At 40.4% G+C, this 20,591-nt stretch overlaps 1 protein-coding gene across 1 annotated transcript in view; it reads right to left on the minus strand.

The window, feature by feature from the left end:
• Positions 1-20,591, minus strand: part of SPTLC2 (serine palmitoyltransferase long chain base subunit 2) — a 78,690-nt gene that overhangs the window by 34,053 nt on the left and 24,046 nt on the right. The window contains exons 6-9 of the mRNA XM_068946671.1: positions 17,979-18,072; positions 14,931-15,036; positions 13,877-14,096; positions 12,024-12,150 (exon numbers count right to left, since the gene is read on the minus strand). Coding sequence (XP_068802772.1) covers positions 12,024-12,150; positions 13,877-14,096; positions 14,931-15,036; positions 17,979-18,072 — 547 coding nt within the window. The remainder of the gene's footprint in view (positions 1-12,023; positions 12,151-13,876; positions 14,097-14,930; positions 15,037-17,978; positions 18,073-20,591) is intronic.

Below are 20,591 nucleotides of genomic sequence, written 5' to 3' on the forward strand. Positions count from 1 at the left end.
TGCAAGATATCACAAAGACATAAAATACCTGACAGAACCAGAGAGACTATCACCTCCAGCTGAATATCTGTCATAAGAAGAGCAAATAAGCCCACTTCCATGTTTTAAGTCAGTTACAGTAAATATGCAAGCATAACAAAAAGGAAACATTCAATATAAATGACCTACTAAATTTTAGCTTAAGTGTGACAAAAAAAAGTGACAGCTTTATAAGAAAAAAATCCTTCCATCTCTGAAGCACATTTACGTAGCATAAAATCTCCTCTCAAGGTATCCACCTCGAAAAGATAAGATAAAAAGCAAACACCTACCATATTAACATACATAGTTAGCATGAGTTCTGCCATGCTACCATGGTTATGCTGGAGGACATGTCATATTTTACAGCCTAGATGTTCTCTCTCTATATAAGACCAGCCCACTAGAAACACTACAGTAAGCCACACTTCCTTTCTATCCAAAAGTATACCAAAAAGCTGTAGTGCACATCTAAATATACCCACCACCATAGTTTTTCCAAGAATATGCATAATGCTCAAGTTAAACAGGCCTGCTCTACGCAGACAACAACCTATATACCAAAATCCACATACTCAACCAATACCTTAGGGCACACTCACCAGTCAGCAGGGTATAAGCTATGACCTTCCCTCTTGGAGAAAGTTCCTTAAAAAAAAAAAACAAAAAAAAAGAAAAAAAACCCACCCAAAACAAAAACACCCCAAAACAACAAAAACAACCTCCCCCCGCCACTACTACTTTGTTCTGACAGGCAGGCACAAGTGTGAAGTATTATAAAGAAAAAAAGGATCAAAATCTAATCAAAATGAGTACATACAAAGTCGGCTATAGCAAAAGCTCAAGGTTAGGAAGGAAGAATAGCCCAACAGCCATACCTGCATCACTAAATGCCATGTGTTAACAAGCCAGGAGTAAAATAACGCGTTTCCAAGTAGGTTTTTGAACTGACAGCTGCCACTCCAGCCCATATTAATGCTAGATGTCCCAGTAACCTCAGGACTCTGTATGAAAAAGTAAACTTTTCCATAAAAAATGTAGATATATTTAAACTTACAGTAGTATCACTACAGCTGTATTATTTATTGTCTTTAACAGGCTTTCCATAGCATAATTACACAAGACCCATTATATAAAAACTCAAAGCTAAGGCAGTGATAACAAATACTTAAGGATTATTTTTGTTAACACTGAAGTGTACTTATTGCAAATATATTCAAACCTAATTTCTAAACTTTAAAAATGCTAGATTTTTTTGCAACTGCCTTTTTTTTTGATACTTTGATTACCCCCCGTAATAGTCTTGATGTCTAGAAATGTATTGGAGAAAGTATATTTAAGCATAAGACAGACTGATGATTTGCAAGGCCTGCAGTTTCCTATATAAGCTGATTTACACTAAAAAAAAAGCAAACAAATCATTTTTATGTATATATTTCCCACCTGTAATTTCCCACCCCTGAGCAGCAGTAATTCTATCTGCTTCCCCTCTTGAATGCTTTTCTCACATTGCCTCTGTTCAAGATGGGACAGGACTCAAGCATATCATCCTCTAACGGGGGAGAGGGAGAGAGTTAAAAATTAGGCTCCACTGTTAACAGGAACAAAATTGAAGCAATCATCTTGTATTCTAACGTACAAGAATAGTCCTTGAAGGAAATACTTCTAATGGAGCATAGTTTGTGCAGTCATATGGAGAGGGTACTATCTACCAAGAGTATTAACATTTAGTCAGTCAGTGATATTTACCCTGCCTTTTAAGCACATCTAACGAGCATGTCCTGCCACTGATGGACCGCAAAGATATCCAAGCTTAGGAGTGATTATTTTGCAACTTCAGCAACCAATTTTTGAGATGCTAACTTCTCTGTGGATCCTTTCTAGCTTGCCATAAAAATCAAATTTTTGACTGCATTGTTTTTCAAGTTTCTCATTAAACCTGTAGAGAAGTATAAGGCTATACAACACCCACAAGCCTTTCTCTGCTCTTCTGAAACTCAAAGCCAGTTCAGCTAGATAAACTAATCTGCAAATCAAGAAAGTCACCGAGAATGAGGTAGCCATGATAAGAAACAGTTCTTCAGTGCAGATTAGTTGCAGATGACTGGCAAAAATCCTCTCCTTCATTCCCCCATCAGGTGATGGAAGAAAAATAGTTGCAGCTGCATCAGCCACTGTATTGTTCTTAACTGTGAAATCAGATGGGAAGTGTGCAAGCCCAAGAAACAGTATTTGACAAAAGTCAGCAGACCGATCACAATCCATGTCACCCACTTTAAAAGTTTACATTATCATCATTCTTGAAGCAGTCAGAATAACACTTGAATTCCAGCAAAGCAAGGCTTAATATTCAGTGGAAGAAATATATTACACATCTGTAGTGTCCAGCTATGGTTAGAAATAGCCAGTAATCAATTTAGTCTAAAAAGAGACAGAGTTAGTACATTGAGTCACTTAACTGGATGGTTAGCAAGGCTGAGGGCGTGGAATGTGTTCAAGTATTCTATTCTTTGGACAACTTCTTTGGGAGATTTCAGTTATAAATACTGGAGTACGCATTTCTCACCAAAGTGAACAGAAATCAGCTTCATGGTGAATCAATGCAAGGAGCGTTCTGCAATAGGCTCCGTGAGCTTGACAATCATAATGAGATTCTACACAAGAGTAAGCTCTGACCAGTTACTGATGTTGTAAGGTATATTATGAGAACAGTTTCATCTTTGTCCTAGCACTTAATCTGAAAATCCAGGGAGAACTGGTGGACAGACCACTTTTACTAACAGTCTTTCAGTAGGACGACACCCTAAGGGCTAATACAGGGAATCAACAGGTGAGTCCTACATACCTACTTTTCCTCAGTGGTATTGGACTTAGTCTCATGGAATAGAGCACAGTAGCTTCCAGAAGTGTTTTTTCTCCAACATGATTTTGATAGAGCTCCCAACATTGCTAACTGAAGTATCAACGGCAGAGGCAGGATATTGTGAGCATAGATGTGCTCCTTAATCTATCCTGGAATTAAGTAATTTATTATTGTCACTAGGAAGGAGCTCTTTCCGTGGAAAGTTTGTGTATGAAGCCACTGAGAATTTAAAGGCAGCATCTGAATCTTTCACAGAATGTAATCTTCATCTTTTTTGTGAAAAGCTTGATCCATTTCCATAAGAGGTCCTGTACAATATGTCAGATCACAGAATTACAGAATGGCTGAGGTTGGATGGGACCTCTGGAGATTATCTAGTCCAACCTCCCTGCTCAAGCAGGGTCCTCTAGAGCATGTTGCCCAGGATCGCGTCCAGGCGGGTTTTGAATTATCTCCAGGGAAGGAGACTCCACAACCTCTCTGGGCAACCTGTGCCAGTGCTCTGTCACCCCCACAGTAAAAAAGTTTTTCCTCAGGTTCAGATGGAACTTCCTCTGTTTCAGTTTGTGCCCATTTGTCTTTTGGGCTATCACTGGGCACCACTGAGAAGAGTCTGGCCCCATCCTCTTGACACCCGCCCTTCAGATACTTGATTATCTTGGACATTTTATAAGATCCCCCCTCAGTCGTCTTCTCCAGGGGGAAGAGTCCCAGCTGTCTCAGCCTTTCTGCATATGACAGATGCTCCAGTTCCTTCATCATCTTAGTAGCCCTTTGCTGGGCTCGCTCCAGGAGCTCCATGTCTGGGCTGAGGAGAGGGGCGGGATCACCTCCCTCCACCTGCTGGCAACACTCTGCCTAATGCACCCCAGGAGACCATTGGCCTTCTTGGCCACAAGGGCACACTGCTGGCTCATGCTTAACTTGTTGTCCACCAACACTCCCAGGTCCTTCTCGGCAGAGCTACTTTCCAGTGGGTCAAACCCCAGCCTGTACTGCTGCATGGGGTTATTCCTGCCTAGGTGCAGGACCCTGCACTTGCCTTTGTTGAACTTCAGGAGGTTCCTCTCCGCCCACCTCTCCAGCCTGTCCAGGTTCCTCTGAATGGCAGCACAGTCTTCTGGTGTGTTAGCCTCTCCCCCCAGTTTAGTATCATCAGCAAACTTGCTGAGGGTGCACTCTGTCCCTTCCTCCAGGTCATTGATGAATACGTTGAACAGAACTGGACCCAGGACTAACCCCGGGGGACACCGCTAGCTACAGGCCTCCACTGTGCCACTGATCAGAACCCTCTAAGATATGCCATTCAGATCTCTCCTGTGCTGTCAAAGATGCTTATAGCTAAGAAGCTCATCTCACAGAGCTATTTGATCATAACCAAAGTAAACTTGCGACCAGGTCAGTTACCCATATCTGCCCATACATCTCTTATGCCAGCCGCATTTGTCCTTCTCCAGTGATCTCTCAGATTTACCCTGAAACTCTGCAGTACTTTCAACAGAAAGGATGTTTAGCTTTCCCATGTTAGTAAGTTGTATTTGGCAAGCAGCACCTGGTAGCCTGCCACCTGGAACTGCAGTGAAGTGGAAGAGTAGGCTTTGTGCCTGAAAAGGCCCAAACCCTGCAGGCCTTGTCTTTGCTGTGACTTTTATAGACTTGCTTTTCCTGCACTGCTGTATTTTCCAAGAATCCTGGAAAGATCAAAGCTGTGCCTGTAAAACCCACAACTGTCTCTACAATGCCAGGTCCTGAACAAAGGAAGTTACTTGTGAGGAATATAGCAATAACTCTAGACAAAGCACAAAAATTATTTACAGTAAAGATTGGAGGCACTAAACTTTTTGCTTCCACATCTTGGCATAAGCAGTTGGTATAAGAGTTCTTACGAGCTGGCAGTGAACATGACCTTCAGAAGCATGCATCTACTGTAATCTTTTCACCCACATGGACAGCCTTGTACCTACATCTTTTTCACTAAGCAGCAGTTCTGCCTGAGCACTAAAAGCTCACTTATGATAGCAAGAAGCTCTACAGATTGATTTACCCTGTTCTTGACAAGATAAATTGGCCTGAGCTGAAACCTACTGTTGAAGCTAGACTGCAACAGAACCTGAAGTCACTTAAAGTTGTCTCAGATCACTGGTCACACGCTTTCAAAATATACGTTAATTAGCACGCACATTTTTCAGACAGCTGCTTCCTTCAGAGATGAAATCTGTCCTATTTAAGAAAATGTATTAATTCTGGGACATAAGGAAACATCTTCACACCAGTAAAAGTTAAAATGCACATGTTATAATGTGTTAGATTAACTGCACTCATTGGTGTGGACTGACCCAGGGCCAGTCACGTTTTACAATCAGAACCCACTAAAGTAGGCAAAAACAGTTGTTTAATTCGTCTCTGAGAGCCAGGTAGGCTTGTGTACCTGCTCACAGTCCACAGAGAGGGGTTTAGTTACACTGCTGCTTGTTTCCAAAGAAATTAGAAAAATTACATGATATGCACTTCATAGAATTAAATTTTGCCACCTGCCTTTAAATTGCAGGCACTATTGTGATACTGGTAAAAGCTTTTATACGTAGAAAATTGTTTCAATTGCCAGGGCTGATGACAGGAAGCAGTGCTTAGAGGAAGCCATTCTGGTATTTCAAAAACTTCTGCTCTCGCACATTACACATCACATTAGGAACCATGAACTCACTTTCACGCTGATCAAACAACAGAACACACATCACCTTATCTGCTCTTACTTCTGCTCATATGGTTTACTTTAGCATTCACACTGACTTATGAACATCTTAAAAAACTGCTGCTAACAACATACGCTATTTAGCTGCTACTCAGTGTTTTTACTTTCCAGGTACGAGCAGCACACTAGAAACATGCTGTAGAGAGGTGGCTCCTCAAGTGTTACTGAAAGTACAGAGCAATCCACACATTTACATCAAATGTAACATTTAAAAAAATGAAGAAAAATAAAAACCACTTCAGTGAAGCCACACTCCTAATTGTATTTCTGCTTTGACAGACAAGTGTTTAGGCTGTGTAGATTTGGGATGACAGCTAACACCTGAATAGAAACAGCAAGAGTTGGAATGTTATGAGAACAAAGCGGGTACGGTTATAAAGCTTTATGAGCTCTTGCATAAACACCACTATGTTGATTAAAGTTCAGAAGAAGACGAACTGAAGAATTCTGGCATTCCAATGCAAAACAAAGGGTACAGCTCTGCTAACATCTGTAAACAGTCTTCAAAGCACCAAAGGCTGAAAGAGTTCTCTTGCCCAGTCCAGGTTAAAGCAATTTTTCTGGAGGCTTGCCATGCTCTGTGGGAGGGAGGTAGGGGTGCAGCAACAAGCTGGATTTAAAAGATTCCCAGCTGGAAGCACAAATACAGAGAGTGATGTTTAAAACTGTCAGTTCCCTGGGGAGAAGCAGGAAATTCTCTTTATGACCCCCAGAGTATTTGTTTTTCCAACAGTTCCCCAGCTGAGCTTGAGATTCTCAAGGGCAGCAAAAAAAAAAAGTTTTCACTTCGCTCAAATTAGTTTTGACTGGTCCCCAGGTTCCCAAGGTGATAATTTAACACCTCATTAACAAGTGCATTATTGGAGAAAATTCAGATGAACCGATTTTAATGCTAATTGAATGTTTTCAACTCAGCCTGCGCAAGTAGATAGTTTATACCCGAGTACAACAGCAGCTACTGCTTCCATTTGTGGATCTACTACACACAACAACAAGGTACAAACTGCATTTATAAATATACTATAAGCGACTTAAAATTCAATAACTAAGCAACATAATGTGGGCTATTCCTTCATTACTACTTATATTTTACACCTGCATATACTTCTGACTTGCCTTTAGAAGGAAAATAGGAATTTTACAAAGTGTTCAACTTGAAACTACTAAAGATGAGGTAGATGACTTAACTATTGAGGTCATATCTTTGCTGGAGGGCCTGACTAACCACATGGAGGTTAGCACGCTAATTGTAGTCTCTTTTCCACTAGGATTTAAGCAGGCCAGGCTTAATACCGTTTCCAGCATGCTTCTCCACATGCATATTAATAGCATAGCAATGACCCCATCCTCTAAACAGTTGAATTAGTCTCAGTTCTCTGCCAACACAGCTGCACATTCTTATTCCTCGTTGTCTATAATTAGTTTAACTAGCTTTTCCGATTCAGTTCACAAGTTTGTTGCACACAGCAATGTCAAGACTAGAAACACAGTTCTGGTTTGTTTTGAACTGTTATAACAGACTAATTGTAATGAGCTACTAGATCTTCACAACTGGGCCCCTCCACTGAGACAAATACCTATCAAACTATGCGCAGCTGACTAACCTCCAAAGGTTAGTTATGCACTTCACAGCTAGGCTGCCCTATGCCACTGCCACCTCCGCTGCTTGCAACATCAAAACTATATAGGAAAATCCTTGCTTTGTGTGCAGTGCTCAAGACAACAGTTATATTAAAAATATAAGTGTCACGTTGTGCAAGGTGTCTCCACAACTTTTCCTGAAAATATACATGCCATTTTAGAACGGCACTGTGGTTGGGTGTGGGATATTTGCCTCTGTTTCCTATCTTGCTTGCAGGAGAAGTTGTTACAAACATCAATGTGTGTAATGACTCTAATTAAGTTAATGCCCATGGACCTGGAAGGAAGTAGTTCACCTCTTTTACAAGTCATTAACACACTGTCAGTTTTAGTTCAAAGTCAGAATACTCCTAGATTTAAGGCTCAACTTAAGCATCTAATACACGGGAGAGCAAGCTACGCATTTCATCTCTGAAGGAAGCTAATCTTTCCAGGTGCCACCACCAGGAAGAGATGAACCTCCCTAGACCCATTCATCTTGCCTATTTTGATTTGCCAACGTTGCAGTGTGATAACTGACAATTTACTCCCATTTACCCTCAGCAATGTTATCAAGAGCAACAAACAGGCTGGGTCCTGAATAGCAAGGATACTAACAGGTCTTCAGTTGCACACAAGATATTAGTAGCTCTTATGTAAGTGGTAGAAAGGAGCTGACAGGATTCTCAATCCTAGTGAGTTTGTGATAGTGAAAAATGCAGCTTTCACATCAAACTGAACCACTGATTCTGGAAAGTCACTGAGACAGGATAAGTAGTTAGCATCATGAATCCTAACAGTGTCTAATATACCAGGAGCCCCTGACAGACACCAACTTGACTCACTTTCCCGCGATTTCAATTTATGTAACCCAAACACTGCATGAACAGCAAGAATCAAGACTCATACACAACAAATCTCCAGAGTCCCATTCCAGGAAACACTTTGTCATCTTAGAGTATACTGATTGTGACTGCTGACAGTGAAATGACACTGCTTATTGTGTCATTTTTTATTGCTGTTAACAAAATAAGCCTTTTTTAAATTTACAAAGCTATCTGAAGTGCATTCATCTTTGTGACCGAACACAGAGGAAGAGAAGCATCCACTGAAATGCTGGCAAACATCTGCAACACTCTTGTTTACAATTCAATCAGAAAGACTTTGAAGTGGAAAACGAGCTGAAAAAAATCTGCTCTTATGGAAAGGAGCCTTCTCTTTCCTCCTCTCACCCTACTCTCCTATAGTAAACCCAAATGTGATATGGGAGATATCCATGTATGTCATCACTGGAGAGACTTCCCATGAGACATGTGACATGTTCAGTATGTTCACCGCTTGAGGAGTACTATTTTGCAGAAATGTTCAAAGGGATTAGAAGCTGAGTATACTTCGTCAAGATTGCATGATGGTCTTCTAGCCAGTTATGTCTTTAAAAAATAACATAAGGCAATATTGGATAGAGATCTAGCACTGGGCTAATAACATAGAAGACTTTGAAAAGCAGTAACGGAAGCACCATTTCCAAGAACCAGTACGTGGCCCTGTCATGACTTTGGCAGCTGGACTAGTTTCTGCAGCCCGGATCAAGGGGCAAGCAGTACATTTGTATTCATGATTCAACATGTTCCCCTAATTACGTCTTTAGAGATATTGGGGCTTGCTAGTCACTTATCAACAATAACTAGAACAATATCTAGAACATGAGTTTGAACAGAAATCAAGATGCAAAAGAAATCACTGTCTCAATTTAGGCAGCACATGTGCGCGCTATCCAGTTATTGCTACACTATGTTGTCTGCAAACAGCCATTCCGCTTTTCATAGCATCTGCATTTTGTCTGTGCCACCTCTTACTAATATTTTATTTAGTCACTGGCAGCTTACTAGATCGATCTGAAAGGAGATATTTAATTTTTAACTTAGGTAAAGTTTTACTAACTACACCTTATAGTGTAAGTTTAGAGCCTCCAGATGTTTCATTAGATTGATAAATCCATTGAATATAGGAGGAGAGAATTAACTTATTCTTGCAAAATATACAAAAAATTCCAACTCTGGTCCTCAAAAACTAATTATTTACTACTTAGCCCTCAACTACAGGCCATCTTAATCTGGCATCATATTTCCACAAAGGTGTGATGTCACGTAGGATGGCAAGTTTCACAAGAAGTTTGTGGGGAACAGAAGCAGACAGACAAAAAAGTTACAAAGATTGTCTTCAAGCAAGCATTCTTGAAGCCATTAAAAGATTTAGCTGTGGCTCAAAACAGCGTTGGAACCTAGCAGTCTACTGTTCTGATTCCAACTCCATCAACTCCCGTGCCCTTGCAAAAATCATTACCCTACCTCAGTTTTCCTCCACCTGTTAATGAGGCTTGACTGCTACTTTAAAAGCAGCAGGATGTTTATAATACACAATTACTTTAGAGGTGTTTGCCAGTGACCCAATTTGACACTATTTCTCTACTTGCTTGCCTTCTACAGCTATTACTTCTCACCAGCATCATTCCATTTCAGACTTGCTTGTAATCAAAGCAGTTGCAGACAGCGGCCCTTTAGAGCCCCACTCAATCGCACCGAACCCAAACAGAAGTTTTTCTGCCAAAGCCGTTAAACAAGGAAAAAACCTTGTCATGCTATCACTAAGCAGCTGCTCAATCTACACAATTGAACTTTAGCCAACTTAATCCAAAGAACAAGTCTACAAAGTAATACTAGCTTTAAGGGCTTAAGTCAAAGATGCATAACAAGGAAAAATCACTGTGCCAAAAATGAACAGAAAAGCACTCTCCAGCAAGGATCATCCTATCAGGTGCTTATCCTAGCAAGGGCTTAGTTGCTTAGACAGTAACACTTCCATGAGAGCTGCAGAAATCGTTTCTGAGTATGGCTGGACAGGACTTTGGCTATCCAGTTGTTGCATCCAGCACTTCCGAAAAGCACCAAAGTTCACAGAGAAATCTGAAATACAAAGGCTTCCTTGAAATAAAGTATTTTTGGCATTTGAAAGCTTTGTTATTTTGCAATATAAAGAGCGGCTGGGAACTCTGGCACTCCTTAGCCAGAATTAGGATATAGTTTGACATGCATTTAAGTAACACTACAACAACAACAACAAAGACTTCTTTAGTTGAAGGTTATTTTTTGCCAGATCAGCTCCCCATCTGGTTCACCTTTCAACTCTGAATGCTTATGCTGGCATAACGGCAGGAGAACAGCCTGGAGTAGAAGTTGCTTCCATTCTCATGGCTTAAAGGCGTATTAAACTAGAGCCTCAGAAAGGGGCAAAACTGCCTTAGTTGGAGTGTTCCAAATGGAAATCAGTTACACATTCCTTGCTTCCCACTTTATTAAGCAAAATAGATACTGGAAGAAACCCAACACAAGCAACGCTTGAGCAGACCACAAAACTGTGGGCAAATAATTAGCTATAGAGAGCTCAAATACTTTTTAAAAGGCAGCAAGACCCAACCCACTGGCACAACTTCATGTAGTTTGAAGCTGGGTTAATATCTCTTCTGGGAGAGCCAGCAGCAACAACTCTTGGCAGGTATAGGTACCGCACATGGACCGCTCCGGAGCACTCAAGACTAGTGTGCAGACAGACACTACTGCTCAGAGGTACTTGCTGCAGTTATGAACTACTTCTGTTTACAGCCATCACCAATTGCTATTGCTGAAACTATTCTCAGATAATGTAAGCAAACTGAACTAAAGCCATTATAACAGAAGAATTCCTGAATTATTTGCCCAGCAAGCTTTTTCACCACAGGAGCTATCCATCAGGTTAGCTGTTCAGGTGACTCATGTTCAAAAGCAAATACGGTACTTCAGTATACACCACCACCTTGTGGCCAGATGCCTGAAACTCCTGTAATTCAGTACATTCATAGGTTTGGATTCAAAGAGACTCTGAACCAAAAGCCCGGGACAGATTCTGAGCAAACTACACTGTCATCCTGCACAAGCCACTCAACTTTTTAAAAGAACCTGTGTGGAGAGTAAAGTATCCTATGTGCAAAGTGGTGTACCATTTCAACTTCAAGATAGCCTCCATTTGTGATACAACAGCTATACACTGAATACTATAACTGAAGGAAGCTACTAACTACTTACCAGGCAAAAGAAATGCAGGAATTTGGACTCTGAACATATCAAGACTGGTACAGATTTCCCCTTTCTAATTTATAACACAAAAAAAGGAAAACTACATCAGAGCTGAATATGCTGAAAGCCTTCCCCAGGAGCATTAAGTCTGCTTATCTTGGAAACTGCCTCTAGCTTACAAAGTTAAGAGATTTCAGAAACATTCCCGTGTTTATTTCTGAGGTGCAAACATCAAATTATACTAGAGATGAAATATCAGAAGCCTGCAGTAACCAGACAGGACTGTAAAACATACACAAAATACTCTGAAAGCAGTCTAAGTGAGGCAAATGACAAATTAGGACAGAAGAAGAGGAGGAGAAGGAGGGAGGCTAGGAAGGCTAAACGCAGAATAAAAATCAATATTAGACAATATTCTGTCTTACATAAGACTAAGATGACTTACCTCTAGCTTATACCTTTACCATTATTAGGCTGATCTCCCAAGTAGGATAGCCATGGTATCTGATAAGTAAATTGGCTTGTTGCTCCAGAAATTCCAAGTTTACATGAACTAACAGATAATTATGAATGTGTCCATTGAATGAATTTTCTGCCAAAGCCATAAAGAGGTTCTGTTTGGCTTCTTCCCTTTCACATGCTTAACATTAGAAAGACTCACCAAAAGTTGAACCATCTTCACCCATAATACACTTCATGGAGGTGACGATCTGCTCCACAACGGGAGGTGACAGTGATGTTGCGTACACAGCACTGTGAGAATATGTCCTGAGGTAATCAATCAATTCCTAGCAAAACACAAGAGGCAATCAGGCATTGCCTTGACAGCACTCACAGGACCTCTGTATTGCAGCACCCTAATCACACAATAAAATGAGTCCACTGCAACAAGCCTCTTTCAAAGTCTCCTGGAATGGGCTGGGTAGCTCAAGGATTGATTTTACGGTGTAAGTAATAAATGCTTGAAGTGCTAACAGTAGGGACATGACAATCTTGTCTTCCATGTCACAGGGGAAGAACGTGTGATCAGAGACAAACGGCTAAGACAGACTTCTTCTGCCAACACCACCAGCATCGGATTGCAACAAGTGTTTGTGTCACTCAAGCTGGTGCAGGTCATATTTTGAGAGTGTTTATTATAATAGTGGAAATATACAACAAACGAAAAAGCAGGGAGCAGGACCCATAGGTGTTTATGTATCACACTCAGTGTAACTGTTTCCCCACGAAAGTCACCAAGCAAGGCACAGGTAACAACATTTATTCACATTTATCAGCAAAATGAAAATAAAGCAGCAGGTATAATTTAAGAGTACAACAACCAAACCTACCACTCCTGTGTTTCCCTGTTAAATGTACCTGCTACATTTGTTACAGGATAAAGGCAGGTCATATGGGAACGAAGGATAAACATATCACAGATCTAGGCTGCTTGTTGTTAGCTGTAACAGAATCATTCTATAATACTCAGATCACTCCAGTGGAATACCATAACATGTACCGGGACAAATTACGTTCTGCTACCATGAAATTAATAGGACTGCCTTGTAAATAGCACAAGCTGGGTAACATCAATTTAGGGATATGTGCAAGTGTTCAATTTTATGTTGCTGTCTGCCTGGAGCCAGAGTTAAATCAAAAAACACTGTAAAGTACCTTTGAAATAAGCTAGGCAGGAAGATTTAACGCCTCCTACTTCTGAAGCAATCTCTCCGACATAGTAGCTAAAATACAGGTGTGAAGGACTGTTGGCTGCTTCAGCTTACATCAGGAGAATTAGACCCACTGGCTTAGTACATTTGGAAAAAGAATACTACAGTGCTTTGTTTTGGGGAAGATGTCCAAGTCATTTTAAACCAAGTGCAGTAAACTCAAAAAGGAACATCTGCAAGCTCCATCCCCACAAGAATGGGCTGTAGTAATTGTCACTGTTCGTATCTAAAGCACTATGGTCCAGGCAAGCAAACAGTATTTTACCTTGAAATAAAGGTTAAAAGCCTGATCTGTGAGGTATACTTCAAAATATGAGAAAGGAGATGCATGCAATTGTCTGCCTCCCCTCCAAAAAGAGGATTTTGTCAAGGTCGACACTTTCTAGCAGTACCTTCCATTAGGAGGTGAGAAGGGTCAGTACCCAGAAAACAAGAAGTGTCTTTTTAGAAAGCAAACTCAGAGGCTGAAAAGCTTCGGTTTTTGAAGCTCTTGCTGCTAGACTCATTAAAAGATAACATTAAGAACTCCTTGCTTCCTGGCTCCTAGCGGTTCCTAAAAAGATATTATGCCACTACCTTGCACTCAGCAAATTGAGCTCATCACCGACCGTGTGGAAATTATGAGGAACTTCCCTGGACTAGGCTTTTCTGCAGTACACAGACTTTCACTGTACTAAACAGTATATAAAATTTTGAAACAAATGGACAACCAGGGCAACTCAAGAAATAGAACAACTTTGAAACGCTTAGTGAATCACTCCACCAGGAGCCTGAAAGGGCCATGAAATTCCCAGCTTTTTACCTTCTTGCCTCCAATGTATCCTCCAGCAGCTCCAAAGCTTTTGGTGAATGTTCCCATCATGACATCCACATCTTCAGGATTGAGTCCAAAATACTCCACTACACCCCGGCCACTGGGACCCAGGGCACCTATACTATGAGCCTCATCAAGGTACAGGTAGGATTTGTACTTCTTCTTAAGGGCAATCACTTCAGGCAAACGAACTATGGATCCTTCCATACTGTTGGAAAACAGAAGCTTTGAGTTGATTTAATTTTTGCAGCCTCTCTATAGATTCCAAAGTCACCAAACTTCTCCTTCACTTCCTTTCAGTGATTGCAGCCACCTGCAGAGCTTGTTATATAGATCATTTTCTGCACAGAGATGAAAGATAACTCCTCTTCGCACATAGTGCCCAGACCTCCATATTCTACCTGCTTAACATCTCTGGGATACTGACATACTGACTAAATAGTAGCAACAACAGTGAGTCAAGGCAAAGGAACGTGTTCAGTGATGATTCTGTACACGAACTAACACTTCCTATCTCATGTCAGTGTTCTTTTCTGACATGTACTCGCCTATCATTTTTAGGTCTAAGAGCTGATGATACTCTCAGTAGTAGTACTCCAAAACACCTCATTTTTGTACTGACAGTCACCATGATTTAAATGCTTAACACAGCTAAGCCTATGACATACTCCTACTCACCCTCAGAAAAAACATTTGATCTGCACACTTCCATTCTCATGAGTATGATTGAGCGAGCAGAGAAAGAATGGAAAGGACAAACAATTTAAGATCCCAGCTCTGATGTAAATAATCAATTTATATTAATTCATTTCTACAACCTGATCAGGATGTGGGAAGCATCCTGGAAGTGCCAGGTGCACCTACAGTACTAGCAAGAGAAAGTCCAGGATGCGAGACACATAGCTCAATTTAATTCTCAGGTATGATATCCAAGAAAACTTAGAAGTAGCAATAATGATAATTTGATCTGGCAAAGGAACTGAACTGCTAAGCAGCTAGATCTCTCTTAGAGGGTTTTAACAATACAAAGAATAACTCGTACCTGTATATTCCTTCCACCAGGATAAGGATTTTTTTCCAGGGCCTTCGTGTACGAGGTTGCCCATGCACAATAGCATCTTTGAGCAGCTTCTCCAGGCTTTGCATATCTGCATCAGAAATTATCGTTAGATGGTTATCGAAACAGCTTGAGCTTTGACATGACTAAAGACAGGAATACCCGCAAAAGCACGAACTGCTCCAGTGTGGAGGTCAGATCATACATAAGTCAATAAATATGGGCTATATCTTCACCTAGCTGCAGGCCCACAAGTGAGATTAAAGGAAATTGGTGACTGTGTGAACTCTGAGGAGGAATTTGATCACCCTAAATTTAAAGCACGAGTTAGTGCACCAGGCACAAACAAACAAACAAGCAAGCAAGCGACTCTGGTAGGAAGTGAGTAAGCTATTTAGGGAGCAAGAGCGTCCTCGTGGATAAAAATAAAGCCAAAGAAGAGCAAATAAGCTCAAGGATAATCAGCCAAAGATGAGTAGAAGACAGATGAAAGTGCAGAATAAGACAGGAAACAAGTGCTTCTTTAATATTACTTTTGTTTAAAAGCTGAAGAGACTGGAGTCATGGAACAGAAAGCTACTATCCAGTAAAAGCAGAAAAGGATTGACCTGTGAAAAAGAAGTTTTTAAGGTCCATGGCTACCACCAGTGCAGGAGGAACAGAGACTCAAGTCAAGGAGGGAAAAAACAAGATCCAATGTAGGAACAGGGACAAAGCTTAGCATGCCAGAAATAGATAGATGAAGTTGCTAGTAACAGTGTATTCTGAAACTTAACTACCTTTGAGCACTTGACTTGACTCTAGAAGGAAAGGAGGAGTAATCTGAACAAATACATGCATGAAGTCAGTTCTGAAAAATACCTGAAGAAAGGAGCAGAGATAGGAGTAATCAACCCACAAAAGCTAAAATGCTGAGCAAGAGACAGATAAAAAACACTAGGACATAGCAAGGAGCACAAAAAATCATGAGAGGAGGACTGATAGACAAGAGTAATTCTGACAGCAAGAGGAACCAAAAATCGGAGAGCAGAACAGGTCAGTTCTGTTAGAAGACAGTTAACGCCCAGGAAAAGACAAAGATGGAGAAGTCAGTGGAGCGTCTGTCTCCAACAAACCTCTCAAGGCAGAAAGGGGCAGTTTAATGCAGAACACTGGAATAAAAACTTCTGCTCTGATCCATCAGGAAAGAGGAAAAGACTGGGAGCTAGACCTGGCCTTAATAGCAAGGACAAAGAGCAGAATGAGGTAGGAAGAAGCGAACAAATATGGAACAAGAATTTTTAAGAGTATCTTTCATTTTGTTCTATGGTTTCTAAAAGTCAGAATATGTATGAAGCCATCAACGTTTCAGGGAAATGAAATGAATTAAGGCAGCACTGAGTAAAACAAGAGTAGGACTCAGGACACGTACATAACTCGAGGGGTTGTACCTCATTTTGCTAGGCCAAATTTAGAGCCTGCCTTTTGCCTTTATGTCATGTTGCTTTTTCCAGCTTCTAATCTCCCACTCCATTCTATGAGATTTATACAGCACCCCCAACCTTGTTTGTATTGATAGTTTGTACGCCATTCCCACAGACCTTCTGATCAACCTCATCATACCAGAGCTTCCAAGCCGTTCTCATCATACCCAGAGCTCTATGCGCTACTATTACTCCTGCAATAAATTTTAATATTTTGAGACTCTTCAGTTTTAAGTATCAGGAAGATGAACAAAAGCACCATCATACAAAGAAGGATTATCATATATCAGTCAATTCAACAGCAGAACGAGTGGCTTTAACACTGTCACTATAATAGTTACATGAGGACAAATCCACAGCTGCCTTATTTCAGACTTCTGGGATTCCAGTTCCACCAGTCCCCTCTCCATTCTCTCCATAAAGAGCATTTTTGGATTCCCATTTCTGATGCCAGTGTTCTCTGAATTTCTGGACTTGGATGCACTGTTCAGAAGTATGCTTATACAAATGCAGAAGTTGAATACAAAGCTTTTGCTATCTGGGCCATCAATGACAAGATGCTGCAATCAAGATGGACGAAGAAGAAAAATCAAATGCTACCACTGAACTCTACACTTCTTTCCAGAAAACTATTTAACACAGAACAAGAAAGAGAAGATGCAAAAGAAACAAGCAATGCAACAGAGGATCCACTATCAAGTCAGACAAGGAAAGGAAAAGAATTGCAGCCACCCAAACTTTGTCGTCACCACCGCAGACCCATCTCAAAGAGAGCAAGTCATTACAACCTCCGAGATCAATATTGTAAAAAGAATATTTAGGAGCAACTGAAGAATGGAGGTAGTGGCTTTACTAATTAAGGATAACCAGATACCTCTTTCACTGACAATAAAAGAAGGAAACCCTCGGTATTTTTATCTTAAGATTATTCTAAAGGCCTTCTTTGAAAAAAGTTGAAACTATTAATAAAGTGACAATTCCAAATATTTCTTTCCAAAGAACGCTAAACAAGTAACTCAATGAAATTAATCTATGCTTTGTGCCCTGAAACCCGCTTTGTACCACACCACATCAATGCATAGCTGTCTAGCATGGCTAGGACATCCACATTCTTAAGCTTTTGTTAATATAGAATCATATCAGTGTTTGGTCCTAAACTTGGCTCCCAAACTGATCTAGACCACTACAAGACTGCATTACCATTTGACGTGCCTTGTTAAGAGGGTCTAACTGTGCTGTGCTATCCAGGTAACACAAAACCATGTTAGAACACTAGTGTCCCTAAACTTCCTAGAGAGTAGTACATTCCTCTTTCATATGCAGAGACGTAAGACAGCATAGCATCAGGATAAAAATGAATGTTATTAGTTGACAATGAACACATTAAACGGTCTCCAGTCCAGGGTTTGCTACTACATTAACTTCTTGGTAAGAAGTCTTCTGACCCTTTGGGTAACCAGCAATTTGTTTCCTTGCAAGAAATTAGATGTCCAGCTATTAGAAGATAGAAGAGATTGTATCTGATCTATAGCATCCGCAGAAAGGCAGAGCCCCCCCATCTGATACTTACTGTTGTGCTTAAAGATTCGAATAGTTGCTCCTGACAGTCTTGCGCCAAGCACTAGTGATGCATGATTCAGTTCATCACTCAAAATCAGACAGCCCTGAATTAGAAGGGGGAAGAGGAAGATATTGAAAAGGTTACGTTTCATAGGCAAGCATACACCACCTTTCAACTCCAAATTGCTTAGAGATCATTTAAGAACAAGAAATGGGTAGTTTTGGCTATGTTTATAAGTTCCAAATAAAAAAATATATATTCCAATATAAATGCAGGTAGTGCAGGCTAAGAAACACTTTGTAGCTTTAGGATGGTAAATAAAAACATCACAGCTGTTAATCTGAAGAATTACCTCTTTTTCAGTTAAAAAGACAGAGTCCTGTACTGCTAAATAAAATAGAGAGCAGAGCAGTCACTGTTCACTCAGCAAGCCTACAGTGGTGCTAGAAAATAGCATCCAGGTCACCCAAGTCCTAGATTAATGACCTAATCACTAAGTTGTAGTATTTCGTACATTAGGAGGTAACCACTGAGTAAATCCTCATGTTTACAGTGGCACCGAGAGGACTAACTTTCTTTAAAGATTAGGAGTATAAAGCACTCTATAGGTAGAGTTAACATACAGGAGACACTGAGCAGAAAACAAAACTGAAGAGTGAAATTCAGAAGTTTTTTTGTTGAAGCCCTTAAATATTATATTGAACGTGTTTATCATTATATGGAAAAATGAAATACATCCTTAGACAAATACCAAACTGGGAGATGCCTGTTTTGAGAGCAACAGTGATTCCAGGTCAATAGCTGATATGCTGAACATTCATTGCACAGCGCTGCCACTGTGGTCTACGTATGCAGGAACATATACTGTGGGACCAAGTTCTAAACTAGTGATACTTCTATACCAGCTTGGCTCCAATTACTAGGCAAACCACTGCACCTCTAGAAATGACCTTGATAAACTAAAAATCCAGAGAGCACATCAAGGTAGTGAAGATGTGACACCAAATACTTGGTCCCTCTATGTTTCTCTCGACACGCTGGTGGAGGGAAGATTCAAGAAAATTTCTTCTCTGCAACAAGAGATACTAGGAGGGATTGTGAAAGGCAATGCCTACAGTTACCCAAAGAGGTGCCATCAGACAACAGGAGTATTTTCCCCATGACAAAGGAAATTTTGCAGTAGAATCACATTGTACCTAGACGTATTCTACATCCCTTTCCTGGGAAGTCTGAGATTGGTCTCCCCCAGAAACTGCACAAAATCTGAAGCATTCAAACTGGTGCTACAAGATCGATCCACATTGCATATTTCAGAGACTGGTGAAATAACTACTATTTGCTCTTTGGAACTATTACACAGGACAAGGATTAAGTGTAATATATCACAGTGCATTGCTTCTCAAATACTGTTAGATACTACCATATCAAAAACCGAACATAACAATCCAGTATTAGCACTCCTCTTAAATGGCAGGAAGTTATAGGCAAAAAAACCCTAACAGTCTAGAAGCAGCTTCCCCATAAAAACAAGTAAGACAGCTTGGCAGAGAAAGAGAATTTAAGAACAAAGTGATAAGCAGCCTAATTTCACCCTCCTGTAACAGAACGGGACATTCAATTAGACAAAAGAAATGAATTTAAAACTGAAGAAGCAGAAAATCTAGTATTGCCTGCCTCTAGAGAGAGCAAGGGATCAGAAAAACCACTTTTTCAGTGCAGCAATTGCTGATGATCCTATCTAAAACTGAGGAGCTGCTACCACAATGACACTTTGGTTGCATTTATCAGTCTTCCCAAACTTAAGTCTCAGAATGTAACGCTAATTAGAGACCACACTGCCAGTATCAAAAGAAATATATGCCACTGAAGATAAGACTTACCACATGAATCCTACAAGACAGACATGGAAACTGAAGTTAAAACCATGTTTTACTGCAAAGTGCCGTGTATGTGAATTGTGTAATTCAGTCCTGAGCATTTAATTTCAAACTGACTAGATATGGAAGTTCATTGACTGTTTTCTTTTGACCACAATAAGATCCTTTAAATACTGTTGCTCTAAGTCCACTATCTAACCTCTGTTAGTCCAGAGCTATGATGAAAAGCCCTGTGCTAAGGTTGTACAGAATGTTGCTATCAGATAATTATAGTAATTATATTAATGGTACTTACTCCAGAACAGGCAAGTTTTAGAACCTAACTTCCCCTCACGTGGTCTAAAAACTTCTGACTATGTGATCACCATACCTCACATTTTCTGTGGTCTACACTCAGCAGACTTGGCAATGACTGTACTGTGCAGCCAAGAACTCGACTGTCAACAATGGGCCTCTCCTGCTGAAAACTGCCAGGTGCAGAAAGAACTGGTTTTAGTGATGCTTTAACAGTGCTGAAATACAACTTTTAATCTATACCAGCTAAACCTGTTTTGAGTATCTGCTTAGTAGAAGCTGCTGTTGACAAGGCATATTGAACAAAGATCAGCTGGGTATAGCTGATGAAGCTTTTGAATTCTTTTTGCTGGCAACGCTGACCAGACTATGGGGTAGAAATGGATCCTAGGATAATCACGTCATAGCTGTTCCATTAAAAGAGGGTTAAGGAGCAACATAAGCTAAGTGC

Source organism: Struthio camelus, chromosome 5, assembly GCF_040807025.1.
Source record: "Struthio camelus isolate bStrCam1 chromosome 5, bStrCam1.hap1, whole genome shotgun sequence".
NCBI classification, from domain to species: domain Eukaryota; kingdom Metazoa; phylum Chordata; class Aves; order Struthioniformes; family Struthionidae; genus Struthio; species Struthio camelus.